This window comes from Pongo abelii, chromosome 23, assembly GCF_028885655.2.
Source record: "Pongo abelii isolate AG06213 chromosome 23, NHGRI_mPonAbe1-v2.0_pri, whole genome shotgun sequence".
NCBI classification, from domain to species: Eukaryota; Metazoa; Chordata; class Mammalia; order Primates; family Hominidae; genus Pongo; species Pongo abelii.
In genome coordinates, this window is record NC_085929.1 from 31,460,345 (window position 1) to 31,485,089 (window position 24,745).

At 48.4% G+C, this 24,745-nt stretch overlaps 1 protein-coding gene across 4 annotated transcripts in view; it reads left to right on the forward strand.

The window, feature by feature from the left end:
* Positions 1 to 24,745, forward strand: part of KIAA1671 (KIAA1671 ortholog) — a 241,817-nt gene that overhangs the window by 53,404 nt on the left and 163,668 nt on the right. For 2 of the 4 annotated variants that reach the window (XM_024240030.3, XM_054543230.2), the window contains exons 2-3: positions 18,039 to 18,190; positions 20,669 to 22,261. In XM_024240030.3, coding sequence (XP_024095798.3) covers positions 20,724 to 22,261 — 1,538 coding nt within the window. In that variant the 5' untranslated portion in view covers positions 18,039 to 18,190; positions 20,669 to 20,723. The remainder of the gene's footprint in view (positions 1 to 18,038; positions 18,191 to 20,668; positions 22,262 to 24,745) is intronic. The other 2 variants (XM_024240031.3, XM_054543229.2) reach the window with 1 other exon arrangement.

The following is a 24,745-nucleotide window of genomic DNA, read 5'->3' on the forward strand; positions in this document are numbered from 1 at the left end:
TATAAATATGACTGCAGGATTGCCTCTGAGCTGCTACTCTAGGTGCACTGCCTATGGGGTAGCCCTGCTCTGCAAGGAGCCGTACCTCTGCTGCTGCTGTACACTGCCACTTCAAGAAAAGTTGCTGTCGGCCAGGCACGGTGGCTCACATCTGTAATCCCAGCACTTGGGGAGGCTGAGGCGGGTGGATCATCTGAGGTCAGGAGCTCGAGACCAGCCTGGCCAACATGATGAAACCCTGTCTCTACTAAAAATACAAAAATTTGCCGGGTGTGGTGGAAGGTGCCTGTAATCCCAGCTACTCAGGAGGCTGAGGCAGGAGAATCTCTTGAACCTGGGAAGCGGAGGTTGCAGTGAACTGGGATCGCGCCACTGCACTCCAGCCTGAGAGACAGAGTGAGACTCTGTCGCAAAGAAAAAAAAAAAAAAGAAAGAAAAAGAAAAGTTGCTGTCTGACACCATTGGCTCACCAATTCTTCCTCGGCAAAGCCAAGAACCCTCCCCAGGCCAGGCCAAGTCCCAATTTTGGTGCTTGTCTGCCCTGCCTCAGCTCACTACGTGGTTGACCTCTGTAAATCACTTTGCCTTTCCAAACCTCAATTCACCACCCTGTAAAATGGGGTTAATAATAGTATCAACCCCAGGAGGGTCGTTGAGGGTATTAACAGACATGCATGTAGAGCCTTTGGCATGTCACCCAGCACTTGGGTAGTACTTAATAACACAGCCACTATTGATGCTTCGAGGATAAATAGGGTGGGATTTAGATTGAGGCCACCTGAGTTCAAATCCTGGCTCCACCATATGGGCCAGTTGCTAAACCTCCCTTGTTGTCCTCATCCATGAAATGGGCTTCATCATGAAACCCAACCTCAGAGGGTGGGTTGAATGGGGATATTCATTTAATGTGCTGTCTGGCACAAAATCATTGTTAATGATTTGAGGATGATAATGACTAATAACCAGACTTTCCCAGGGCCCAGCACTTACAGATCTAAGGACAGTGGAGCCCAATAAACTTGCAATGGTTCATTGAATTCCCTTTTTGTGGTTAGGCCAAGTGTGTCTCTTCAGCTACACAGAGGCCCAGAAATGGGTCTGTTGTCATGCCCTGAGGCTGGCAGTGCCAGGCCCTGATGCATTCATGGAGCCTTGGACTTAGGTGTGGGAGGAGGAGGAGCCAGTTGTTGACTGAAGGGCATGGGAGGCACAGAGATACTCCTGGGAAAACCAGGAGAGGACCTGTCAGCGGTCATTTTGTCACTTTGGGTTTATTGGTATAGATGGCATGGAAACGGGAATGTGGAGTGGAGGGGAGAGTACAGTGCTGCGGACAGAGATGGACCCGAGACTTCACAACACCAAGACATGGGTTCAGTCTCCAACCACCCTTTTAGGCTTTTATTGCCTCCTGGCTTAAGGGGATGTTGTTTGGTGTTTATATTTCTTGGCACTCTCCCTTCTCCACTTTTTTTTTTTTTTCTTTTTAAGACAGACTCTTGCTCTGTCGCCCAGGCTGGAGTACAGTGGAGCAATCTTGGCTCACTGCAACCTCTGCCTCCCAGGTTCAAGTGATTCTCCCGCCTCAGCCTCCCAAGTAGCTGGGATTACAGGTGCCTGTTACCACACCCAGCTAATTTTTGTATTTTTAGTAGAGATGGGGTTTCACTATGTTGTCCAGGCAGGTCTCGAACTCCTGACCTCAAGTGATCTTCCTACCTCGCCCTCCCAAAGTGCTGGGATTACAGGCATGAGCCACTGCACCCAGCCCCCTTCCCCACTTTTTTTTTTCTTTTTTTTTTTTGAGACAGAGTCTTGTTTTGTTGCCCAGGCTGGAGTGCAGTGGCGCGATCTTGGCTTACTGCAACCTCTGCCTCCCAGATTCAAGTGATTCTCCTGCCTCAGCCTCCCGAGTAGCTGGGACTACAGGCGCATGCCACCACGCCCAGCTAAATTTTTTGTATTTTTAGTAGAGACGGGGTTTCACTGTGTTAGCCAGGATGGTCTCGATCTCCTGACCTTGTGATCCGCCCTCCTCGGGGCCTCCCAAAGTGCTGGGATTACAGGCGTGAGCCACCACGCCTGGCCCCTTCCCTGCTTTTAATCAAGACCTGTACAAGTGACAGACTGGTGTGGAACACAGGCCAGACTTGTGAACAGTATCTGCTTACCCATTTGTCCCTCATCCCTCTCTCCCCAGCTGTGAAACAGGACATGATTCGACAGTAGATAAAGGTAGACTCCCTTGAATTACTGCCTCTCCCAGATTGTTCTGTTAGAGAGCTATTGCTTTGGATCTTAAACATTTAGGCAGTTCCCCTCTCCCTGCCCCCCTGCAACCCCATCAACTCACAAATACATCTACGAGTCTTTATATTCTATTTGCACTTTTTTTTTTGAGACAGAGTCTTGCACTGTCGCTTGGGCTGGAGTGCAATGGCGCAATCTCGGCTCACTGCAACTTTTGCCTCCCGGGTTCAAGCGATTCTCCTGCCTCAGCCTCCCGAGTAGCTGGGATTACAGGTGCCCGCCACCACGCCCGGCTAATTTTTTGTATTTTTAGTAGAGATGGGGGTTTCACTGTGTTGGCCAGGCTGGTCTCGAACTCCTGACCTTGTGATCTACCCACCTCAGCCTCCCAAAGTGCTGGGATTACAGGCATCAGCCACCGCTCCTGGCCTCTATTTGCACATTTATTGTGCATTTGTAGAGACCTACTATGTGCGGAGTCTGCTGGTAAGTGTTTTACATGCACTATCTCTTTTAATTCTCAGATTTGAAGTAAGTATCATTGACCTTACTCATAAAGAAACTGATCTTTGAGAGGTGATGTGGCTCCGTTAAAGGAACCACAGCCACTGTGTGCACTTAGAAGACATTTGTCCACTGAATCCATTTGTGCCAAACTCCGTGTTCATTAGGAATATTTTTGCCTGCATGTAATAGAAACCCAAACCAATGGCTTAAATGGGTATATTTTATTATTTTTCACATAAAAAATCGAGAGGAGAGCGGTTTAGAGTTAGGGCAGTGGCTTAACTATATATCAAGTTATTTTCCATGTCACTATCCTTAAATTGGCTTGTGGTTTCTTGGTCCCGAGATGGTTGCCATGACTCCAGACATCATATTCTTGATCCAGGTAGGAAGGAGAGGCAACACCACAAGCTGCATCTGCCTGGATTTTTTTTGAGACAGAGTTTCACTCTGTTGCCCAGACTGGAGTGCACTGGCGCGATCTCAGCCCACTGCAGCCTTCACCTCCTGGGTTCAAGTGATTCTCATGCCTCAGCCTCCTGAGTAGTTGGGATTACAGGCACCTGCCACCATGCCTTGCTAATCTTTTTTTTTTTTGATACGAAGTCTCACTCTGTCGCCTAGACTGGAGTGCAGTGGCACGATCTCAGCTCACTGTGACCTCCGCCTCCTTCCTGAGTTCGAGTGATTCTTCTGCCTCAGCCTCCCAAGTAGCTGGGATTACAGGCAAGCACCACCACGCCCAGCTGATTTTTGTGTTTTTTGTAGAAATGGGGTTTCACCATGTTGGCCAGGCTGGTTTCGAACTCCTGACCTCAGGTGATCCACCCACCTCGGCCTCCCAAAGTGCTGGGATTACAGGCATGTGAGCCACCGTGCCTGGCCTAATCTTTGTATTTTTAGCAGAGATGGGGTTTCACCATGTTGACCAGGTTGGTCTTGAAACCCTGACATCAGGTGATCCTCCCACTTCAGCCTCCCAAAGTGCTGGGATTATAGGCATGAGCCACTGAGCCTGGCCTGCCTGGTTTGTTGTTGTCGTTGTTGTTATTTCTTTTTCTTTCTTTCTTTTTTTTTTGGAGATGGAGTTTTGCTCTGTCGCCCAGGCTGGAGTGCAGTGGCGCGATCTTGGATCACTGCAACCTCCGCCTCTTGGGTTCAAGCAATTCTCCTGCCTCAGCCTCCTGAATAGTTGGGATTACAGGTGTCTGCCACCATGCCTGGCTAATTTTGTATTTTTAGTAGAGACAAGGTTTCACCATGTTGGCCAGGCTGTTCTTGAACTGCTGACTTCAAGTGATCTGACCACCTTGGCCTCCCAAAGTGCTGGAATTACAGGCGTGGGCCACTGCACCTGGCTCACGTCTAACTTTTATTAGCAAAGTAAAAGCCTGCCTAGAAGTCTTTCCCATTTCCCCTTAAGTTCTTAAATATTTTTAAAATCAGAATTGGGTCACATGACCACTTTTAGCTGCAAAGGAAGCTGAGAAAGCAAGTCTCTGGCTTGTTAGTTTTAAGGAGGGAAGCTGCCAGAGAGCTTGCATCTGCACTGTTGACGCCAATATCATCATGTTCTTTCCACTTTACTGGTGATTTTCCCTGTTCAGATTAAACACACAAAAACCCCATGAGTTATTACTGTATCCACTTAACCCTTGTACTGTTGTTTTATTTTTAAAATTTCCCCTTTCTCTTCTTCTTTTTTTTTTTTTTTTTGGAGACGGAGTCTCTCTGTCGCCCAGGCTGGAGTGCTGTGGCACGATCTTGGCTCACTGCAACCTCTGCCTCCCCGGTTCAAGCGATTCTCCTGCTTCACCCTCCCAAGTAGCTGAGACTACAGGCATGCGTCACCACGCCCAGCTAATTTTTGTATTTTTAGTAGAGACAGGGTTTCACCATGTTGGCCAGGCTGGTCTTGAACCCCTGGCCTGAGCCTCCCAAAGTGCTGAGATTACAGACGTGAGCCACCGTGCCCGGCCACTTTTCCCCTTCTCAAAAGTTAAATATGTTTGTTTTAAAAGGAACCTTTCAAAAACTCTATCGTAAACAAAACCAGTGTTGCTGGTTTTAAGTAGAAAAATAACAGTAAAAATTAAATACAATGAAAACAATTAGCTGCTACTACAACAGCTAATGGTCTGAGCATGAGGCTGTACTCCTCTGTTAAATTGGGAGATGAGCAGATGATGGAGATGTAGGTGTTAAAGTCATAGTGGCACCCAGCAGAGACTGTCTAGCAGCTTCTGAAATCTCCCATGAGGATTAGAAAGGAAACCATGTGCTTTAGTGCTGTGCCTGGATACCAGAGCCTCCTAAAGTCACCTTGTGTCCCAGGTGGCTACCTCCCACCTCTCAGGATCTCAGCCCTGCCCCACTCAGTCTATCCTGTACCAGGCACTGACTAGGTTCTGGGAAGGGGAACTGAGAGTGGAGGGGTGTATCCTCTGAGTAGAGTGGGGTGGGGTTGGATGGGTGATGTAAATAGTGTTGGGGGAGAGTCTCAGGCTTTTCTCCGATGCAAGGCATTTAGTCAAGTCAATTGCCCTGGAGGGTTGGAAGTCATTTTGGCCCAGGAAATCAGCATAGGCTTCCTGGAAGAGGCCTTATTTAAACTGCTCTAAAAGGATGGGTGGGAATCGGGCAAATGGACATTGTGCTGGGGGTAAAGGGCTGTCTATGAAGAAGGAATAGCATGAAAAAGACACTCAAGTCATTGTATTTATTTGAGATTGTGAGACTGTGTTCAGGGTCTGCTGTATTGACTAGGTTGATTGTTTTTTGGGGGGCGTTTGGGAAGGCTTGAATACCTTACCCAAGGCAAGGGACAGTGGGAGCTATTGATGATTTTAGAGCTGGGGAGTGATCAGACAGACCTTCCCAGGATTTGGAGCTTTGCCAGCCAGTGTAAGCTTATTCTTTCAGAAATCTATTTGTACTTGGAGGGAATTATTTCTTTATATTTCCTGCAATGCAATATGCACATCTCAGTCTCCCTAAGGAGAGAGCGTGTTATGCTTAGATTTTTCTGAGTCAAGCATTGTGCTGCTGTGTTTTATGTTGAATTGAGCTTTGGGATTGAGTTTCCTCTGCAGTGAACACCAGTTCCAGGGCTGGGTCTTCCTTCCTGCCCCCTCTTCCTACACTAGGCTGGACACACACAGCCTCTGGGCTGGTTCCAGACTCACTTGTCTCTGTCAACTGTTCCAGTTGCCCTTGGAAACCTTCTAGTCAAGCTTACGATGATCCTGCCATAAAGCAGGGCCAGTAAAACTCCAAGTGAGGGCAAGGCCTGGTTTATTGCTCATTAGACATCTTTATTGGGTCTGCCCCAGGGGAGGGATTAAGAACCCTGACCTCCAAAGCTTTGAATTGAGTTACCATGGGAGGTGTTTTCCTTACGTGTGATTCTGCATATATCCAAAGCTCCGGAAGAAACGTGCACCCTTTGAACCAAATAGCCCACTTCTAGGCAAAATTTCACTTGGGAAAATAATTGTATGTGGATGTTCATTGCAATGTTGGTTTTAAGGTTCACTGATTGACAGGTTGACCATTAAAGATCCAGTAGTGGGGGATGGGTTATCTAATATTCATATAATGGAATACGATGAAAGCTGTAGAAACTGCTGTGTAGGGTGTATAGCTATTGTCCTGAAAAATGGTCATGACATAGTTTGAAATGAAACAATAACAACAAAAAACAAGTTTCTAAATAGGATGCATGATCTGATTCCATTTTAATTTTGACCACGAGTTCCTGTTTTTGTTGGAAACGTCAATGTTGTTGTACATCAGAATAGTGGGATTTAGGATTTTTTTTTTTTTTTTTTTTTTTTTTTTTGAGACAGGTACTTACTCTGTCACCCAGGCTGGAGTGCCATGGTGCAGTCATAGCTCACTGCAGCCTCAAATTCATGGGCTCAAGCAATTCTCCACCTCAGCCTCCCAAAGTGCTGGAACTACAAGCATACACCACCATACCCAGTAAATTATTTTATCTTTCTTTCATAACGAATCTTGCTATGTTGACCAGGCTGGTGTCTAACTCCTGGCCTCAAGCTATCCTCCTGCCTTAGCCTCCCAAAGCATTGGGATCACAGGTGTGAGCCACCACGCCTGGCTGGATTTACGATTATTAAAAACACTCTTGCTTGTGTGTATGGAATTTTCCTGTCGTTATCATGTGGAACGCCTAAAGAAGTCTAATGGAGGGGTGAGGCTCAGCCAGAATACTGTAAGAGCTTTGGGTATTTGAAAGAGGACATCCCACCCTTGGGAGAAGTCCAGTCTCTCAGGAGGCTAAGATCTCCCCAATCTAAAGCAGGGGTCAGCAAATTTTGTCTGTAAAGAGCTATAGTATGTATTTTATGTTTTCTGGGCAATATAGCCTCTGTAACAACTACTCAACTCTGTCACTAAGGCAGAGCCATGGATAAAGTCTCTTGAAGGAAGCCATAGATAGTCTGGGCAACATGGCGAAAGCCCTTCTCTACAAAAAATTTAAAAAATTAGCAGGTCATGGTGGTGCATGCCTGTAGTCCCAACTAGTTAGGAGGCTGAGGTGGGAAGATTGCTTGAGCCCAGGAGATTGAGACTGCAGTGAGTTGAGATCATGCCTGGGACACAGAGCAAGACCTTGTCCCTTAAAAAAAAAAAAAAAAAAAAAGCAGCAGGAGCAGCCATAGATAATATGTAAATAAATGGCTGTGGCTGTGTTCCAATAAAACTTTATTTGCAAAAACAGGCGGTGGGCTAGTTTGGCCTGTGGGCTCTAGTTTGCCAATTTCGGATCCAGAGAAAAACAAAGGGGGAAACAGCAGCTTAATTAATGGTTTCAGTGAGTGGTCAGCCAGTCCAAAAATAGCACAAATTGTAGGAAGGAACAAGCCAATGAAAACTGAAATGACACAGGAAGGAACAAGCCAATGAAAGTTGAAAAGGCGGATGTTAAGCAGAGGGGTAAAGATAAATTGTAACATTCTTTCTCCAGATCAGCAGCCGCACTTGGACAAGGGGCCTGGGGTGAGGCAGTTTGGATTATGCTTTAGAAGACCTAAAAGGCAAATCAGCATATTAATGGCTCTGAAAAGTCCTGCTGGAAAGACACCTGTTTACCATTGTTGAACCCAGCATTTCCCCCAGTCTTTTAATATACCATAGAATGCTTCTGTGGGTGTGAGTGTGCCCTACCCCACATCCCATGGTCCGGGGGAAGTTTGGGGAAAGCCGTCTCAAGCTGTTCCCCTGGTTCCCGGAGTCAGAAACTCCAGATGTGCTGAACTCTATTGATGGAATTTACACAGGAGTCAAGACTTTGCTAATTATGGCAATTCTTACAGAAACAGTACACACTCCGTATGAAAATTAGCTCTGCTACTGCTGTCATTGTGAAGTAAGAATTTGATTTAACCCCCTTAACTATTTTTTATTGAGCACTGACTTTTTAAGGAATCACAGGTGCTTCCTTTTTTCTTTTTTTTTTTTTGAGACGGAGTCTCGCTCTGTTGCCCAGGCTGGATTGCAGTGGCATGATCTTGGCTCACTGCAACCACCACCTCCCGGGCTCAAGCGATTCTTCTGCCTCAGCCTCCCAAGTAGCTGGGATTACAGACATGCGCCACCAAGCCTGGCTAATTTTTGCATTTTTGGTACAGATGGGGTTTCATCATATTGGCCAGGATGGTCTCGATCTCCTGACCTCGTGATCTGCCTGCCTCGGCCTCCCAAAGTTCTGGGATTACAGGCGTGAGCCACCGCACCCAGCCAAGAATCACAGGGGCTCCCTTAAAAGAGACTAACAACACACATCTCACAATCCAGAAAGTTGTTCTCCCTCCAGGGAATGTGTCAGTTGCAGAGAGAAGTGGAAAACACAGAACCGATGAGTCTTGGGGTTGAGCCGAATCAGAATCACGCAATCTTAAAAATGACAGGAAATTTAGCAAGCCCTGCTCAACCTCTTGTGTCTGAGGCCCAGACTAAGGCAGGGAGGGGCTTGCCCAACGCCATCACTGCAGGTTCATAGAGGAGGTGGGACAAAAACTAGGGTGAAGGACATGGATTCCATTTTTACAAAATATCCAGAAATGGCAAATCCAGACAGACAGACAGAAAGTAGATTAGTGGTTGCCAGCAGCTGGGGGAGAGGGGAATGGGGAGTGACTGCTAAGTGAGTATGGGATTTCCTTGGGGGTGATGAAAATGCTTTGGAACTACATAGGGGTGATGCACTATAGGCCAGCCCCAGAATTGGGGCTTAGCCTGGGAGGGTTCTTAGATTCACCCAGGAAGGAATTCAAGTGAGCCAGCGGTGTTAAACAGCAACTGTTATTGAAGCAGCAGCATGCAGCAGCAGCAGAGGTGCTGCCCCTCGCAGAGCAGGATTGGCCTATAGGCCGTGTGCCCAGAGTAGCAGCTCAGAGGCAGTTCTGCAGTCATAGTGATACCCACTTTTAATTATATGCAAATTAAGGGGGTGGTTTATGCAGAACTTCATAGAAAAGGGTGGTAACTTCTGGGTTGTCAGGTTGTTGCCCTAGAGAGGGGTGGTAACGGCTGGGCGCAGTGGCTCATGCCTGTAATCCCAGCAGTTTGGGAGGCTGAGGTGGGCGGATCACCTGACGTCAGGAGTTCAAGACCAGCCTGGCCAACATGGCGAAACCCCGTCTCTACTAAAAATACAAAAATTAGCTGGGCGTGGTGGCAGGCGCCTGTAGTCCTAGCTACCCAGGAGGCTGAGGCAGGAGAATTGCTGGAACCTAGAAGGCAGAGGCTGCAGTGAGCTGAGATCACGCCACTGCACTCCAGCCTGGGCGACAGAGCAAGACTCTGTCTCAAACAAACAAACAAACAAACAAAACGGGTGGTAACTTCTGGATGTTGCCATGGCAATGGTAGACTGACATGGCACACTGGGGGACAGGTCTTACAGGGAGGTACTTCTGCCCTGACCTGTTTTAGCTAGTCCTCAATTTGATCTGGTGTCTGAGCCCTGCTTCCAGAGTTGAATCCCACCTCCTACGTCAGTTGCATGATATAAACGTACTAAATGCCACTGCATTGTGAACTTGAAATGGTTGAAATAGTAAATTTTATGTTATGTGATTTTTACCCCAATTTTTTAAAAAGTAGGATGATTGAATAATTTATTGCCCAAACCTAGACATCTTAGAGAGTAAAATGGGCTTATCCCAGGTAAACCAGAAGGTGGGATCACCCTGACTAAAACCATCTTGTTCTGGCTCCTAAGCCAGGGCTTCTTACTCTCCGATGCAACCTGGACTCAAGTTAACAAAAGTGTCTTCAGTGTAACAAGTGTTACATCTGCCCCATCAGGGCACCTCCCATTTTTAGAAAGTTGAACTTCTCCACAGTCCTGCTTTCCTCCACAGAGGGTAAATGAATAGTGCTTGCGCTCTAATAACCATGTTTATCCCATGCCTTTGGGCCTTTGCATATGCGTTTCCTCTGCTGACACCAACCTCCTCCTCCTCCTCCTCCTCCTCTGCTTGGCTGACCTCTCAGTCTCAGTTGCGATATCTTCTCTTCCAGGAAAGCTCCCTTGACCACTGTTTCTTTGGGCTTGTGTAACCCCCATGTCTGCCCCCATCAGGGCACCTCCCAAATTTCAGTGTTTCCTTTCCTCCTTCCCTACTAGAGTGTGTCACCATTGTGATTAGGAACGTTCCCACCGCATTCCCTGTCCAGGCATAGCCCAGCGTGGACCGTGAGGGCTTTTAATAGAAATTCGCCTGAAGGGCATGGGCCCCCCCTGAGCTGGGTCACATGGTAATTACAGCTTAAGCATTTGGTTCCCGTTATGTTTGTTTTTTAGTTGTTTGTAGGTTTTTGCTTTTTTTTTTTTATTGCAGTAAAATGTCCATCACCTGAAATTTACCATGTTAACCATCTTTAAGTGTACAGTTTGGTGGTATTAAGTACACTCACATTGTTGTGTGACCATCATCACCATCCATCTCTAGAACTTTTTCATCTTCTCATTTTGAAACTCCGTATCCATTAAACAATAACTCCCCATTCCCCAGCGCTGGCAACCACCATTGTACTTTCTGTCTTTATGAATTTGCCTATCCTAAACACCTCATGTAAATGAAATTATGCATACAGTATTTGTCCTTACATGTCTGCTTATTTCACTTAGCATAATGTCTTCAAGGGTCGTCCGTATTGTAGCATATTGTAGAATTTCCTTCCTTTTGAAGGCTGAATAATATTCCATTGTATAAGGATAGATGACATTTTTTTGTTTATCCATCCATTGATGCATGTTTAATTGTTTATACCTTTTGGTTATTATGAATAATGCTGCTTCAAACATTGGTGTACAAATATCTGCTTTCAATTTTAGGGGGGTATACTCTTAGGAGTAGAATTTCAAGATTCTGTGTTTAATTTTTTGAGGAACTCCCATACTGATTTCCACAGTGGATGTGCCATTTTATTTTCACAACACCAGCAAGGTATAAGGTTCCAATGTCTTCACATCCTCTCCAATAGTGGTTTTGTGTGTGTGTGTTTTAATTAAGTAATAGCCACTCTCATGGGTGGGAAGTGCCTTTTACATTTGAACACCATAACAAGCAGTTAAGCCCATGTGGATTTTGGTAGAAATCTGATAGGCAGAGTGGGATCCACAATTCCAGCCACCCATGGGCAAGTCACAGCACTCCTCCAGCCTCAGTTTACTCATCTGTAGAATGGAAGTTGTAATAGGACCTGCCTCTTTGGGTTGGTAAAGGGATGAAATGAAGTAATCCTTGTAAAGCGTTTAGTGTAGTGTCTGGCACATGGTGTGAACTTAATAAACGATAGTTATTTTTATGCTTTGCTTCTGAAAGCAGGCAGGAGATAGTCTTAGCACCTCTACCTTTCAAATTGATGATGGAAAGACAGCTCAGAGGAAAACCTCTGGTATTGAGATGTAAAAAAAAAAAATTGCACAAACAACATTCATGGACATAAAAGGAATTTAAAAATTTACCAACAAGTCCAACCCAGGTCTCCAACATGTTTTTTTTTTTTTTTCCATTTGTCCCTGTTCTCTTCCAGACCTCTGTCATTTGTATAAACAACCTTTGCTGTTGTCATGGCCTTGAAAACAAAAAAAAAATCCCTTCTGCTTCCCCTACCAACTATCCTTAAGTGCTTCCACTTTCCTGTGCGTACCCCCTTACCTTTGGCTGAGATACGTTCTTTCAGAGTTTCCCTATTATAGTTAAGGCAACCATCTTTTCTGATTCCAAACTCAAGACTTGTGATGTGATGGGATTTTTGTTTAGGCTGGGAATTGGAGGTCTGCTCTTCCTGCTGACAGGTTGCAGCTTTTGTGACATTTCACATGCTTATAAGTCCTGGGTTGTTTCAACTAGGTGTTATTGCCAGGGGTATGTTCTTGCTGTGTTTGGTTAGATAACACTGCAAAGGACATCTTTGTGCATATAACTTTTCTTTTGGATTACTTCCAGAGGATACATTTTTAGAAGTGGGATTACTGAGTTGAAAAGAAGTAAGTGTTTTGCCGGGGTGAGGGGAAAATATTTGATTTGGAGTCAGAAGACCTGGATTCCAACACCACCTCTACCCCTCACTAGCAGTGGGAATTTGAACTGGCTGTTTCTGGACCATATCTTTTTTGTCATCTGTTAGAATGGTGGCAGTTAATAATTTGAACAGCACAAGTTGTTGAGAAGATGAATGAGAGAAGGCACAAGATGCACAGTCATTTAGCATGGTGCCTGACTCTTGATGTGGGTCTCAAAAATGTTAGTTGAAAGTGAATATTGCCGAATTGCTTTTACAATTTACATTGTCGCTAGGACCAGGTAAGGAAATCCATTTTCCCACACTCACGTCTACATTGAATATTATTTTCTTCTCTTCAGGTGTTTTTTGCACACCGACTTTATGCCCCTTATGGTTCAGACTCCAGATATAGCCATGAACAGGACCTAGGACCCTTCTTGCTAGGAGCTCACAGTTTAGTGGAGGAAACAGAGGTAGTCACCAGGTATTCCTCAGTGCTGGGCGAGGGGGAAGCAGGAAGTGAGATATTGCAGCATAGAGGAGCACCTGAACAAGCCCCACTCATGGAGCATTAGAGAAGGCTTCCTGGAGGAGGTGGCATTGAGATTAGCTAGGCAGTGAGGTAAGGGCGGTGCAGAGGCATGAAGGCGAGAAAGTGTACACTGTGTTTTGTGGCCTGTCTGGGGTTCATTGTGCTGAAGTACGTGAGTGTATGTGACAGACAGATGAGGTGATGTCAGTCATTATAATGAAGCTGGAGAGACGAAGAGGATCTGGATCCTGTAGGGCCTTGGGGAAGAAGTGTAGCCTTTATTCAGAAGGCATCAGGGAGACACGGGGGTGTTAAGCAGGGGAATGACATCCTGGCGCTTGCACGTTGGAGACACCCCTGGCTACTGCTAGGTGAATGGGTTGGAGGAGGCCACAGCTGAGGCAGGATCGTCAGTGAGGAGGCTGATTTTATTATTTTTAAGACAGGGTCTGGCTTTGTCACACAGGCCGGAGTGCTGTCATGTGATCTTGGCTCACTGCAACCTCAGCCTCCCAGGCTCAACAATCCTCAGCCTCCTGAGTAGCTGTGACTACAGGCACGCACCACTACACCTGGCTAATTTTTGTATTTTTTAGTAGAGATGGGTTTTTGCTGTGTTGCCCAGGCTGGTCTTGAACTCCTGGGCTCAAGTGATCCTCCCACCTCTGCCTCCCAAAGTGCTGGGATTATAGGCATGAGCCATTGCGCCTGGCCAGAGGCTGATTTTAAATGTCCCTTCTCAGTGAAATCTTCCCTAGCTAGCCTTTCTCACATTCCCTCTTTTTCTGTCACTTATGTAACATTCTGGAGCTTGTCCTTACCTTTTTTTTTTTTCGTCCTTTTTTTCATCTTCGTGAATGTCCATTCCATGGGAACAGGGTTTTCTATTTGTTTTGTTCAGTGCTGTGTCCCTAGCGCCTGGCCCAGAGCCTGGTACATAGATGCTTGATAATTGTGTATTGGAAGGAAGGAAGGAAGGAGCTAGGGCCACAGTCGTGAGGATACAGACGAGAGGATGCACATACTCCAGTGGTACTTGACATTTTGATTGGGGCCCTTTCTGGAGGACAGACCTCCTGTGCACAGCAGCCCTTCTCTGGGAGGACACCAGCATGCACTCTGCCAATCCGTTCCTGGCTCTTTTTTTTTTTTTTTTTTTTTTTTTTTTGGGATGGAGTCTCACTCTGTTGCCCAGGCTAGAGTGCAGTGGTGTGATCTCAGCTCCCTGCAAGCTCCACCTCCCGGGTTCACGCCATTCTCCTGCCTCAGCCTCCCGAGTAGCTGAGACTACAGGCATTCGCCACCACGCCTGGCTAATTTTTTGTATTTTTAGTAGAGATGGGGTTTCACCGTGGTCTCGATCTCCTGACCTCGTGATCCGCTTGCCTCAGCCTCCCAAAGTGCTGGGATTACAGGCGTGAGCCACTGTGCCCGGCCCCGTTCCTGGCTCTTTGCATGGCTCACTGCACAGGATGGATTTGCAGATTTGGGGGCTAAGGTCACATTCCGGAAGATGCTGGAAGGTGTCAGGACCAGCCCACGCCTCTCACCAGATGGTGGCATTCCCAGGAAGTGGCAGCCAGAGATGACTGAGTAAATGACTGATAAGCTCTCAGATCGAATTTAAGGGTGTAATTATGAAAGATCTTCAACAGCTGTTAGAATGAATCAACACCTCTGAATCTGGGAGAAAAGCTGCCAAACTGTTTGGTTTTGAATGGAAGTGCTTTTCTTCCCTTCTCTCTTGTGAGGCTTCAAGCTCCATGGCTGTGTCCCTAGCACCAAGTACAGAACCTGGCGCTTGGGAGGGAGGCAGTGAGTTTTGGCGGAAGTAGGGTCACAAGGGTGGACAAATGAATGCTTTCGAATGACTTCTGTGGAATTTCAGCACCTGTTGCTCTTGGGTGACTCCCTTCTCAGACAAATGATTTTTTTTCCTGCATGAAATAGCAGAAAATGGGAATCTTGCACTTTGCAAATTAAGCCTGGGGAGATCAAGCTTGTGGACTTGGCAGGTTCAGCAACAGTAGAGAAACACTCATTGCTAGCCCACTGCCTGGGGTCAGCCTGATGTCCCGTCTCTCATGGTCCTACCACAGCCTCCTGACCTTCCCAGATGGATGCCTTTGTTCTCCATCTGTTCACCGTGCTGCCCTCCATGATAATTTACATACATGTGAAGCTAGAGGTGGCTTAGACTTGGTTTCCCTTCTTTCTCTGGGGAGGTCTTGTTGACTTGGCTTTGGTCATAATGCTCAGCTAATACACTGTTTAAAAAAGAGGCTGAGGCTGGGTGCGGTGGCTCACGCCTGTAATCCCAGCACTTTGGGAGGCCGAGGCGGACGGATCACGAGGTCAGGAGATCCAGACCATCCTGGCTAACACGGTGAAACCCTGTCTCTACTAAAAAATACAAAAAAAATTAGCCCGGCATGGCGGCGTGCGCCTGTAGTCCCAGCTACTTGGAAGGCTGAGGCAGGAGAATGGCGTGAACCTGGGACGTGGAGCTTGCAGTGAGCTGAGATCGCGCCACTGCTCTCCAGCCTGGGAGACAGAGCGAGACTCCGTCTCAAAAAAAAAAAAAGGCCGGGTGGCCGGGCGCGGTGACTCACACTGTAATCCCAGCACTTTGGGAGGCTGAGGCGGGCAGATCATGAGGTCAGGAGATTGAGACCATCCTGGCTAAGACGGTGAAACCCCGTGTCTACGAAAAATACAAAAAAAAATTAGCCGGGCGTGGTGCTAGGCGCCTGTAGTCGCAGCTACCTGGGAGGCTGCGGCAGGAGAATCACTTGAACCTGGGAGGCAGAGGTTGCAATGAGCTGAGATCGCGCCATTGCACTCTAGCCTGGGTGACACACCGAGACTCTGTCTCTAAATAAATAAGTAGCCAGATGTGGTGGTAGATGCCTGTAATCCCAGCTTCATGGAGGTTAAGGCACGAGAATTACTTGAACCTGGAAGGTGGAGTTTGCAGTGAGCCAAGGTTGTGCCACTGGACTCCAGCCTGGGCTACAAAGTGAGACTCTGTGTAAAAAAAATAAAAATAAAAAAATAAATAAAATAAATAAAAAATAGTGAACATGTCCACCCCAAGAATAAACAGCATCTGGCCTCTCCGTGAGTGGGCTTCAGAAATGTTTTCGAAGAGGCTAACATCTCTGAAATTAAGTGTAACATATGTGATAACATTTAAAAGAAGACTTTAAAGCATACAGTTAAATTGGTTTCCTTGTATTTTACAGCAGGTTAAATGAAAACCTGAGAATCATGGTTTTCTAGGTTTGGCTAGGACTTTAAAATATTACGGAGCCATCTACTATGGTGGTTTAAAAACTTCTTTTACTAGGCCGGGTGCGGTGGCTCAATCCCAGCACTTTGGAAGGCCGAGGCGGGCGGATCACAAAGTCAGGATTTCAAGACCAGCCTGGCCAACATAGTGAAACCCCGTCTCTACCAAAAATATAAAAATCAGCCGGGTGTGGTGGCATGCACCTGTAGTCCCAGCTACTCAGGAGGCTGAGGCGGGAGAATTGCTCGAACCTGGGAGGCAGAGGTTGCAGTGAGCTGAGATCACGCCATTGCACTCCAGCCTGGGTGACAGAGTGAAATTCCGTTTCAAAAAAAAAAAAAATCCCAAAAAAACTCCTTTTACTTTTCTTTGTTCATTGATTTATTAATTCATTCATTGACTCATTTGTGCAACTGTGTTTACATACCAGACATCTGCTAGGCATTTGCAGTGGTAACTTGAGAGGCAGTTCAAGATACAAAGCAGATGATGGGTCACAGAGGCACTGTTTGGTGTAGAGGAGCGTGGACCAAGGGACTTAATTTATCTTGTCCTTCTCCTTTTCCTTCCACGTAGTATAGTCACTGAGGTGGGTTCAAGGTTCCCAAAGTGGGGTGACATTTGTGTACCTTTGATCCTAATTCAGCAAACGGTTGCTCTTGGTGACTCTTTTCCCAGGAAAATCCATGCAGAGAAGCATTCATTCCACATTTGGGCAGGTGAGCTGCCGTGACAGTGTGAGGTTAATGTGGATGTAGCAGGTGCCTGCCCTCGGGGTGGAGCTCCTCTGTGTGGCCCAGTGAAACTGATAGAGGTCTCTGGGTGAGGGTTGGTGGATTGAGCCTCTGGCTGAGCACTTCACAGCTTTTTGATTCTGTCATTCAGTAGCCACAGCCACAGCTAGAGTAACTCATCTTATGTCCCAGATTGCTTAGAGTCATTTGGCATGAGACTCATGGTACCTGGACTTATTTAGCATCTTAGAGAGTGGGCAGCAGGGGCAGAAGAATATTTCTTCATTCATTTGCTTATTAACTCAGCAATGATTTATTTCTCTATTCAATAATCATGTATCTGGTGCTTTTATGTGCCAGGCTGCTGTGCTAGCCACTAGGGATTTGGGATATCCTCTGGCGGGGCTTACCATTGAATGGGAGAGGCTGATGTGAAGGATGATGTCGTATTAAATGTAACAGTGCAGCCATGCTAAGTCCTGCCAAGCCTCCGAGTGTATGTGGTGCTCTGTGAACAGGTAGGAGGGGTTGTACCAGGTTGAAGGGAGACAGAGATGTGTGAACTGTGGTCTGTGTCTGTGTGTGAGCAAGATGGTTGTCCCAGAGAGCAGGCATAGCATGTGCAAAGGCCCTGAGGAGGCATTTGAAGGGCTTCAAAGAGGTGCAATGTTGAAATACCGCTGATGAGCAGAAGCAGCTACCAAGTGAGTCAGCACCTCGAATGCTCAGTAGCTACCTCCTCTAAGTCAAGTGAGTTATGCAGGACCACCAGTTCCAATTCAAGGCAATCAATCCTCCTATTTGCCCCCACATCCCGCATTTAAAAAGTGACATTTGTTACCTAGTTGTAATTGCTTGTGTGTGTATGTGTGTTTCTTACAGAAGACCGTGAGTTGCATGGTTGCAGGGGATGTTTCATGCTCATCTTTGTACACACCGTAGGTGCTCAATAAATGTATCAGAGAACAGGGAAGATTTTTACTGAGCACGTACTGTGGGCTCAGCACTATTTATGCACACGTACATATAAGGCTACAAAATCGAAAAGCCAAAAGGAGCATACGTTTTACAAGCTGGAGTAGATGCCAGCGGATGCATTTGGAGCTTGAAAGCTTTTGTGCCGTCTGTTCCCATACTGCCAGAACTCCGGAACTGAGACTGTCATCCTGTGTCTCCTTAGACCTGCTGAAACTCAGCTTGCTGGGATGAGTCTGCTTTCCCCCCTCTAGTTTCTGCCATGGAAGTGTGTGGACAGCCCCATTCATGATGACATGTGACACTACTGGCTTTCCCCAGCAGTCACACCCCCTGACCCAGGGCCTGCCAGCTTGGGTAAGTGGGGCCCATGCTTGACCCAAGCTTGAGGGCTGGAGTGTCCAGGGGCGTGGAGAGTGCCTGTGAGTTCTGCCAGAGAATTTTCTCTCTGTCCTTTGAATCCTGTCATTGTTCCGTGTCTCATGTCCTGGCTATTACATATGTATCCCCAATCAGGGTTTCCAGAGGTCACAGGGGCTGGCCCGAAAGGCCAGTGGCCCTGATTCTGGGTGGGATTCTGGAGCCTTAGAACTCTGGTTGGGATCTTTGTGTATGGAAACTCTCTAATTCTCCGATTCTTCATATCTGTCCCTCCATTCTACCTCTAACCGTGTCTAGACAGTGTTCTCCAGTTTGGGGAGATGGAATCTGTTAGCACCATCGAGCGTGTAAGGAAGAGAAAATATCAAAATCTGTCTGCCTTTCTTTCCTGGAGGCTGCTGAGTGAGTCAGAGCCGGGGGAGCAGTGTGGGGCCCCAAGGACGGGAAGTGGAGAGGCTTATGTTTAACTAAAATACCTTCTACTTTTTTAGTCCGTCTAGGTGGGGGCTGGCTGGGGGCAGTTTCACAGGGAAGAAAACACTGGCATGAAGAGAGCCCGGGGGATCGAGAACAGCAACTTACCTGGCACTTTTTAAGACCAGAAAGGAATAAAAAATAATTTTTAAAAAGACAGAGCTGAGCCGGGCGCAGTGGCTCACGCCTGTAATCCCAGCACTTTGGGAAGCCGAGGCGGGCGGATCACCTGAGGTCGGGAGTTCGAGACCAGCCTGACCAATATGGAGAAACCCTGTCTCTACTAAAAATAAAAAATTAGCCAGGCATGGTGGTGCATGCCTGTAATCCCAGCTACTCGGGAGGCTGAGGCAGGAGAAGCGCTTGAACCCGGGAGGCAGAGGTTGCAGTGAGCCGAGATCGTGCCATTGCACTCCAGCCTGGGCAATAAGACTGAACTCCGTCTCAAAAAAAAAAAAAAAAAAAAAGACAGAGCTGAGGCCGGGTGTGGTGGCTCATGCCTGTAATCCCAGCACTTTGGGAGGCTGAGGCGGGTGGATCCCCTGAGGTCAGGAGTTTGAGACCAGCTTGACCAACATGGAGAAACCTCACCTCTAAAACTACAAAATTACCTGGGCGTGGTGGCGCATGCCTGTAATCCCAGCTACTCCGGAAGCTAAGGCAGGAGAATGGCTTGAACCTGGGAGGCAGAAGTTGCTGTGAGCCAAGATCGCGCCATTGCACTCCAGCCTGGGCAGCAAGAGTGAAACTTGGTCTTAAAAAAAAAAAAAAGACAGAGCTAAGTGGGTGGTGGACTTGAGGTTAGGTTTCAGCTGGGTGATTGTAGGCAAGTCTGGCGACCTCTCTGGGCCCTTTCCCTTCATCTCCATGAGGGAGATAACGATCATTCCTTCATTCTTGCCTTTTGGAGTTGCTTGAGGATTAATGAGAGAGGAGGTCCCCTGCTTTGAGAAAACAGATCTCATAGCAGGGTGAACAAGAGGCTTATGCCCCAAGCTACCACAAAATGGGGTCTCCTAATTGTACCCACTAAATGGGGTTGTGAGGAGGATGAGATGTATAAAACACAAGAAGCATGTGGCATAGCTCTAGATCTCACTCATGGGAAGCCCTCACTGTTGGACGTTTCTCTTTCTATTAAGAATATGAAGGCAGTCAGCATAAAATGCGTGTTCAGCAGAAAAGAACCACAAAGCAAACAAATAACGAAAGCAGGTTGAGTGAAAAAAATGAGAATGGCTTCTTTTTATGGCATCTGGAAGTGTGGGGGAGGGGAAAGAAAAGGGACTAAGGGATGATTGGGCGGGGTTGGTGCCTAGGGCATGGGTTCCAAGGTCACTAACCAGCTTTGTGCTCCCAGGCACTCCTGAGCTGCATTGCTGTGTGACCTGCAGCAGGTTACTTGGCCTTTTCTGTGCTAGGTGCTTAGCACACACTTGTGATTAGGATCACCTGGGATGTGGGCAGGCTCTGCAGTGGGAAAACAGGGTAACAGGAATGAGGGAATGCAAGGACGCTCCCACTGAGGCCTATTCAGGGAGGAGCATGTGTGGTGTGAATTTGGTGTCAAACCTGGTTTTAAGTCCTGACTTCGCCTCTTGCTTCCTGGGTGACTCCAGGCCAGTTACTTGGCCTCTCTGAGCTGGTTTCCTTATCTGTGTAGCAGAGATCACTGCTTTTTGCCATTAAGTGCTGGCCTCTAGGTTAGCTGTCAGGGGAAAGTCCTCCAGCGAGTGTTGATGCCTTTTCTACACCCTTGGAGCTGGAACGAACTTCAGGGATGGGGGTTTAGTCCACTCCCCTTGTCCAGATCTCAGAGACGGGGAGAGGCAGGCCCAAGCCTGCCCGGTGAGGTCAGCAGAGGGCTGTCGTATGGAATCTGGGGCTCAGGACTCTGTCCCGTTTCTCTAAACTGTTCTGCTTCAACCCAGACACTGGCTGTTTTCCAAATTTACTTTTTTGTTTGTTTTGTTTGTTTAGCAATTGCTTCTCCATTCTTGATGTTCCTAACCCCCATGAATCCACAACCATAACCATGGCCACGCGGGTCGAGGTGGGCTCCATAACGTCCTTGACGGCTGTGCCAGGCCTGGGTGAGATTGGCAAGGAGGAGACCCTGACGAGGACCTACTTCCTCCAGGCTGGCGAAGCCTCTGGGGCTCCCCCAGCCCGGATCTTGGAAGCGAAGAGCCCCCTGCGGAGCCCGGCCCGCTTACTCCCTCTGCCAAGGCTCGCCCCCAAACCCTTCTCGAAGGAGCAGGATGTGAAATCTCCTGTCCCGTCTCTGCGGCCCAGTTCAACTGGACCTTCTCCCTCTGGGGGGCTCTCTGAGGAGCCAGCAGCAAAGGATCTGGACAACAGGATGCCCGGCTTGGTGGGGCAGGAGGTGGGCAGTGGGGAGGGCCCGAGGACGAGCTCTCCCCTCTTCAACAAGGCTGTGTTCCTGCGGCCCAGCTCCAACACCATGATTCTTTTTGAAACCACCAAAAGCGGCCCCGCTCTGGGGAAGGCGGTCACTGAGGTGGCCGAGGAGGCCAAGCCAGGTGTGTCCGGCTCCCGGCCTGAGGTGGCTGCCAAGCCCGCCCTGCCCACCCGAAAGCCTGCGGGGACCCTTCCCCGGTCAGCACCCCTGTCTCAGGACACAAAGCCACCTGTACCCCAAGAGGAGGCAGGCCAAGACCACCCTCCCTCAAAGGCCAGCAGTGTGGAGGACACGGCACGCCCCATTGTGGAGCCCAGGCCTCGCCTGAAGAGAAGGCCCGTGTCGGCCATTTTCACGGAATCCATTCAGCCTCAGAAGCCAGGCCCTGGCGCAGCGGCCACAGTGGGCAAAGTGCCACCCACCCCTCCCGAGAAGACGTGGGTGAGGAAGCCCAGGCCCCTGTCCATGGACCTCACGGCCCGGTTTGAGAACAAAGAGGCCTTACTGAGGAAGGTGGCCGATGAAGGAAGTGGAGCCACAGCAGGGGACATGGCTGGGCTAGAGAGGCCCAGAGCAGCGTCCAAGCTGGACAGGGAGTGTTTGGTCAAGGCAGAGGGTCCTCTTCACGATCCTGATTTGGACTTCCTGGAGGTGGCCAAGAAAATTCGTGAACGGAAGGAGAAGATGCTTTCGAAGCCAGAGACGGGCAGCCCCAGAGCCCTGGGGGGCTCAGCCGGGGTCACCCCCAGCAATGACCAGAGTCCCTGGGAAGAAAAGGCCAAGCTGGACCCAGAGCCAGAGAAGGCTGCTGAGTCCCCCTCACCCAGGCTGGGAAGGGGCCTAGAACTGGCTGAGGTTAAGAGCAGAGTGGCGGATGGGGAGGCCCCGGCAGGGGGAGAGTGGGCCTCCAGGAGGAGTGTCAGGAAGTGCATCAGCCTGTTTCGGGAGGACAGCACCTTGGCCTTGGCAGTGGGGTCTGAATCCCCCCTGGCCACCCCTGCGTCCCCATCGGCGGCACCAGAGCCGGAGAAAGGGGTTGTGAGCGTCCAGGAACGGATCAGAGGCTGGACTGCCGAGGGCTCCGAGGCTAAGCCCGGGGTCAGGAGGAGGACGTTCCAGGCTCGGCCGCTGTCGGCGGATTTGACCAAGTTGTAAGTAGGCACGTCCCACACCCCTCCCTCAGCCGCCCACCCACAGACCCTGAGGAAAAGGGAACCAGGCTCCATGCTGGGCACCTGTCACCCCCCTCAGTTTACCTGTAGCCGAAGAGGAGGTAGTGGCAGGGTCCATTTCTCAGATGAGGAAGGTGAGGTGCGGAGAGGCAGTGCAGCTCCCCTCTGGGTATGGCCAGCCGGGGGTCCCGGAGCCCAATTTTCATGGCTTTTCTCAGCTTCAGATGTACTGTGTGATTGAAGTGGGCGGTATGTGCCCATTTCACAGAGGCAGGGCAGAAGGGTGAAATACTGTGAGGAGGTGGGAGCTGGATGGCATTCCAGCTCAGCCTGTCTCCATAGCTAAGCCTTTCTTCCCTGAAGTCAGAGAGAGAACGCTTAAGATTGGGCCTAAGCCTCTATGAGTGGCCCAAAAAATAAACTCAGACGAGTCAAGGTAACTTGGGCTAGTCATAGTCAGTTCGTTAATACTGATACTCTTAAGTCAGTTGGTTAATAATGATATTCTAAGTCAGTTGGTTAATACCAGTGTTCTAAGTCAGCTGGTTAATACCGATGTTCTAAGTCAGCTGGTTAATACTGATGTTCTAAGTCATTTGGTTAATAATGATGTTCTAAGTCAGTTGGTTAATAATGATGTTCTAGGCCGGGTGTGGTGGCTCACACCTGTAATCCCAGCACTTTGGGAGGCCAAAGCGGGTGGATCACGAGGTCAGGAGTTCGAGACCAGCCTGGCCAACATGGTAAAATTCTGTCTCTACTAAAAATACAAAAATTAGCCCGGCGTGGTGGCGGGCGCCTGTAGTCCCAGCTACTCAGGAGGCTGAGGCAGGAGAATGGCGTGAACCTGGGAGGCAGAGGTTGCAGTGAGCCAAGATCACACTACTCCACTCCAGCCTGGACAACAGAGCAAGACTCCGTCTCAAAAAAAAACAAAAAACAAAAACAAAAAGGATATTCTAAGTCAGTTGGTTAATACTGATGTTCTAAGTCAGTTAATAATGATATTCTAAGTCAGATGGCTAATAATGATATTCTAAGTCAGTTGGTTAATAATGATATTCTAAACTTGGCCCATCTCCGACATCTCTTCTTTGTTTTCCCACAAGTGGCCACAACAGAGAGATGCCACTGGGCATGATCGACTGGCTCTTAATGGCATGCATGCCACTTACATACTTTGTCCAGGGTGGAGCTTGCAAAGGCAGGATCTCTGGGCAGACTGCCCTCCCGGCCCTGGGAACCAGGACAGCCAGCCAAGCCAAAGCTAGACCACTTGCCCTCAGTGCTTTAGAATAACCAGAAAAAAATACCAGTGCCTGGGCCCCACCCCTAGAGATTCCAGTTCACTTGGTCTGGGGAGGGTCTTCTATTTTGGTAGTTTTTATCTTATTTTTTATTTTTATTTATTTATTTATTTTTGTCACCCAGGCTGGAGTGCAATGTCGCGATCTCGGCCCACTGCAACCTCTGCCTCCTGGGTTCAAGTGAGTCTCCTGCCTCAGCCTCCCGAGTAGCTGGGATTACAGGCGTGCACCACCACACCCGGCTAATTTTTTTTTTTTTTGAGATAGAGTCTCACTCTGTCGCCCAGGCCAGAGCAGTGGTGCGATCTCGGCTCACTGCAAGCTCCGCCTCCTGGGTTCACGCCATTCTCCTGCCTCAGCCTCCTGAGTAGCTGGGACTACAGGCGTCAGCCACCACACCCGGCTAATTTTTTGTATTTTTAGTAGAGATGGGGTTTCACTGTGTTAGTCAGGATGGTGTCGATCTCCTGACCTCGTGATCCACCCGCCTCGGCCTCCCAAAGTGCTGGGATTACAGGCATGAGCCACCGCGCCTGGCCTAATTTTTGTATTTTTAGTAGAGACGAGGTTTCACCATGTTAGGCAGGCTGTTCTCGAACTCCTGACCTCGTGATCCGCCCACCTTGGCCTCCCAAAGTCCTGGGATTACAGGCATGAGCCACTGTGCCCGGCCCGTATTTTGGTAGTTTTTAAAAGCTTCCAAGTCAATCTTATGTGCAGCCAGGCCTGACAACCCCTGAATTAAGATATCAGAGAAGGACACCTATGCCAGGGTCCTAATATGTTTCCTCTCACTGTGTCATCGAAGAGCCTTGGAGAGGCCGTGTGATTATCCCCATCTGACAGATGGGGAAACAGAGGCTCTGAGTTTAGACAGAACTCCTCTCAGCCTCATATATCCCAGAAGGCAGACCCTGGGTTGCTGAGTGTGGGTTAAGTTTAAGTGGTTTGATTTCTTTCCCTTTCCTTTTCTTCAAAGTCCCCAGCTTTGAACTAAACACGTGCTACATCTTCAGGTATTTACACCAGAAAGCTCTCCAGAGATGGAAAGATTCTAGCTCCACACCCTCTTCCCTTTTTAAGGTGGGGAAAACAAGGCCCAGAGAGGGCCCTGGTGATCCAGAGAGGCAGAGACAGACCTGGGCCCCCACACATT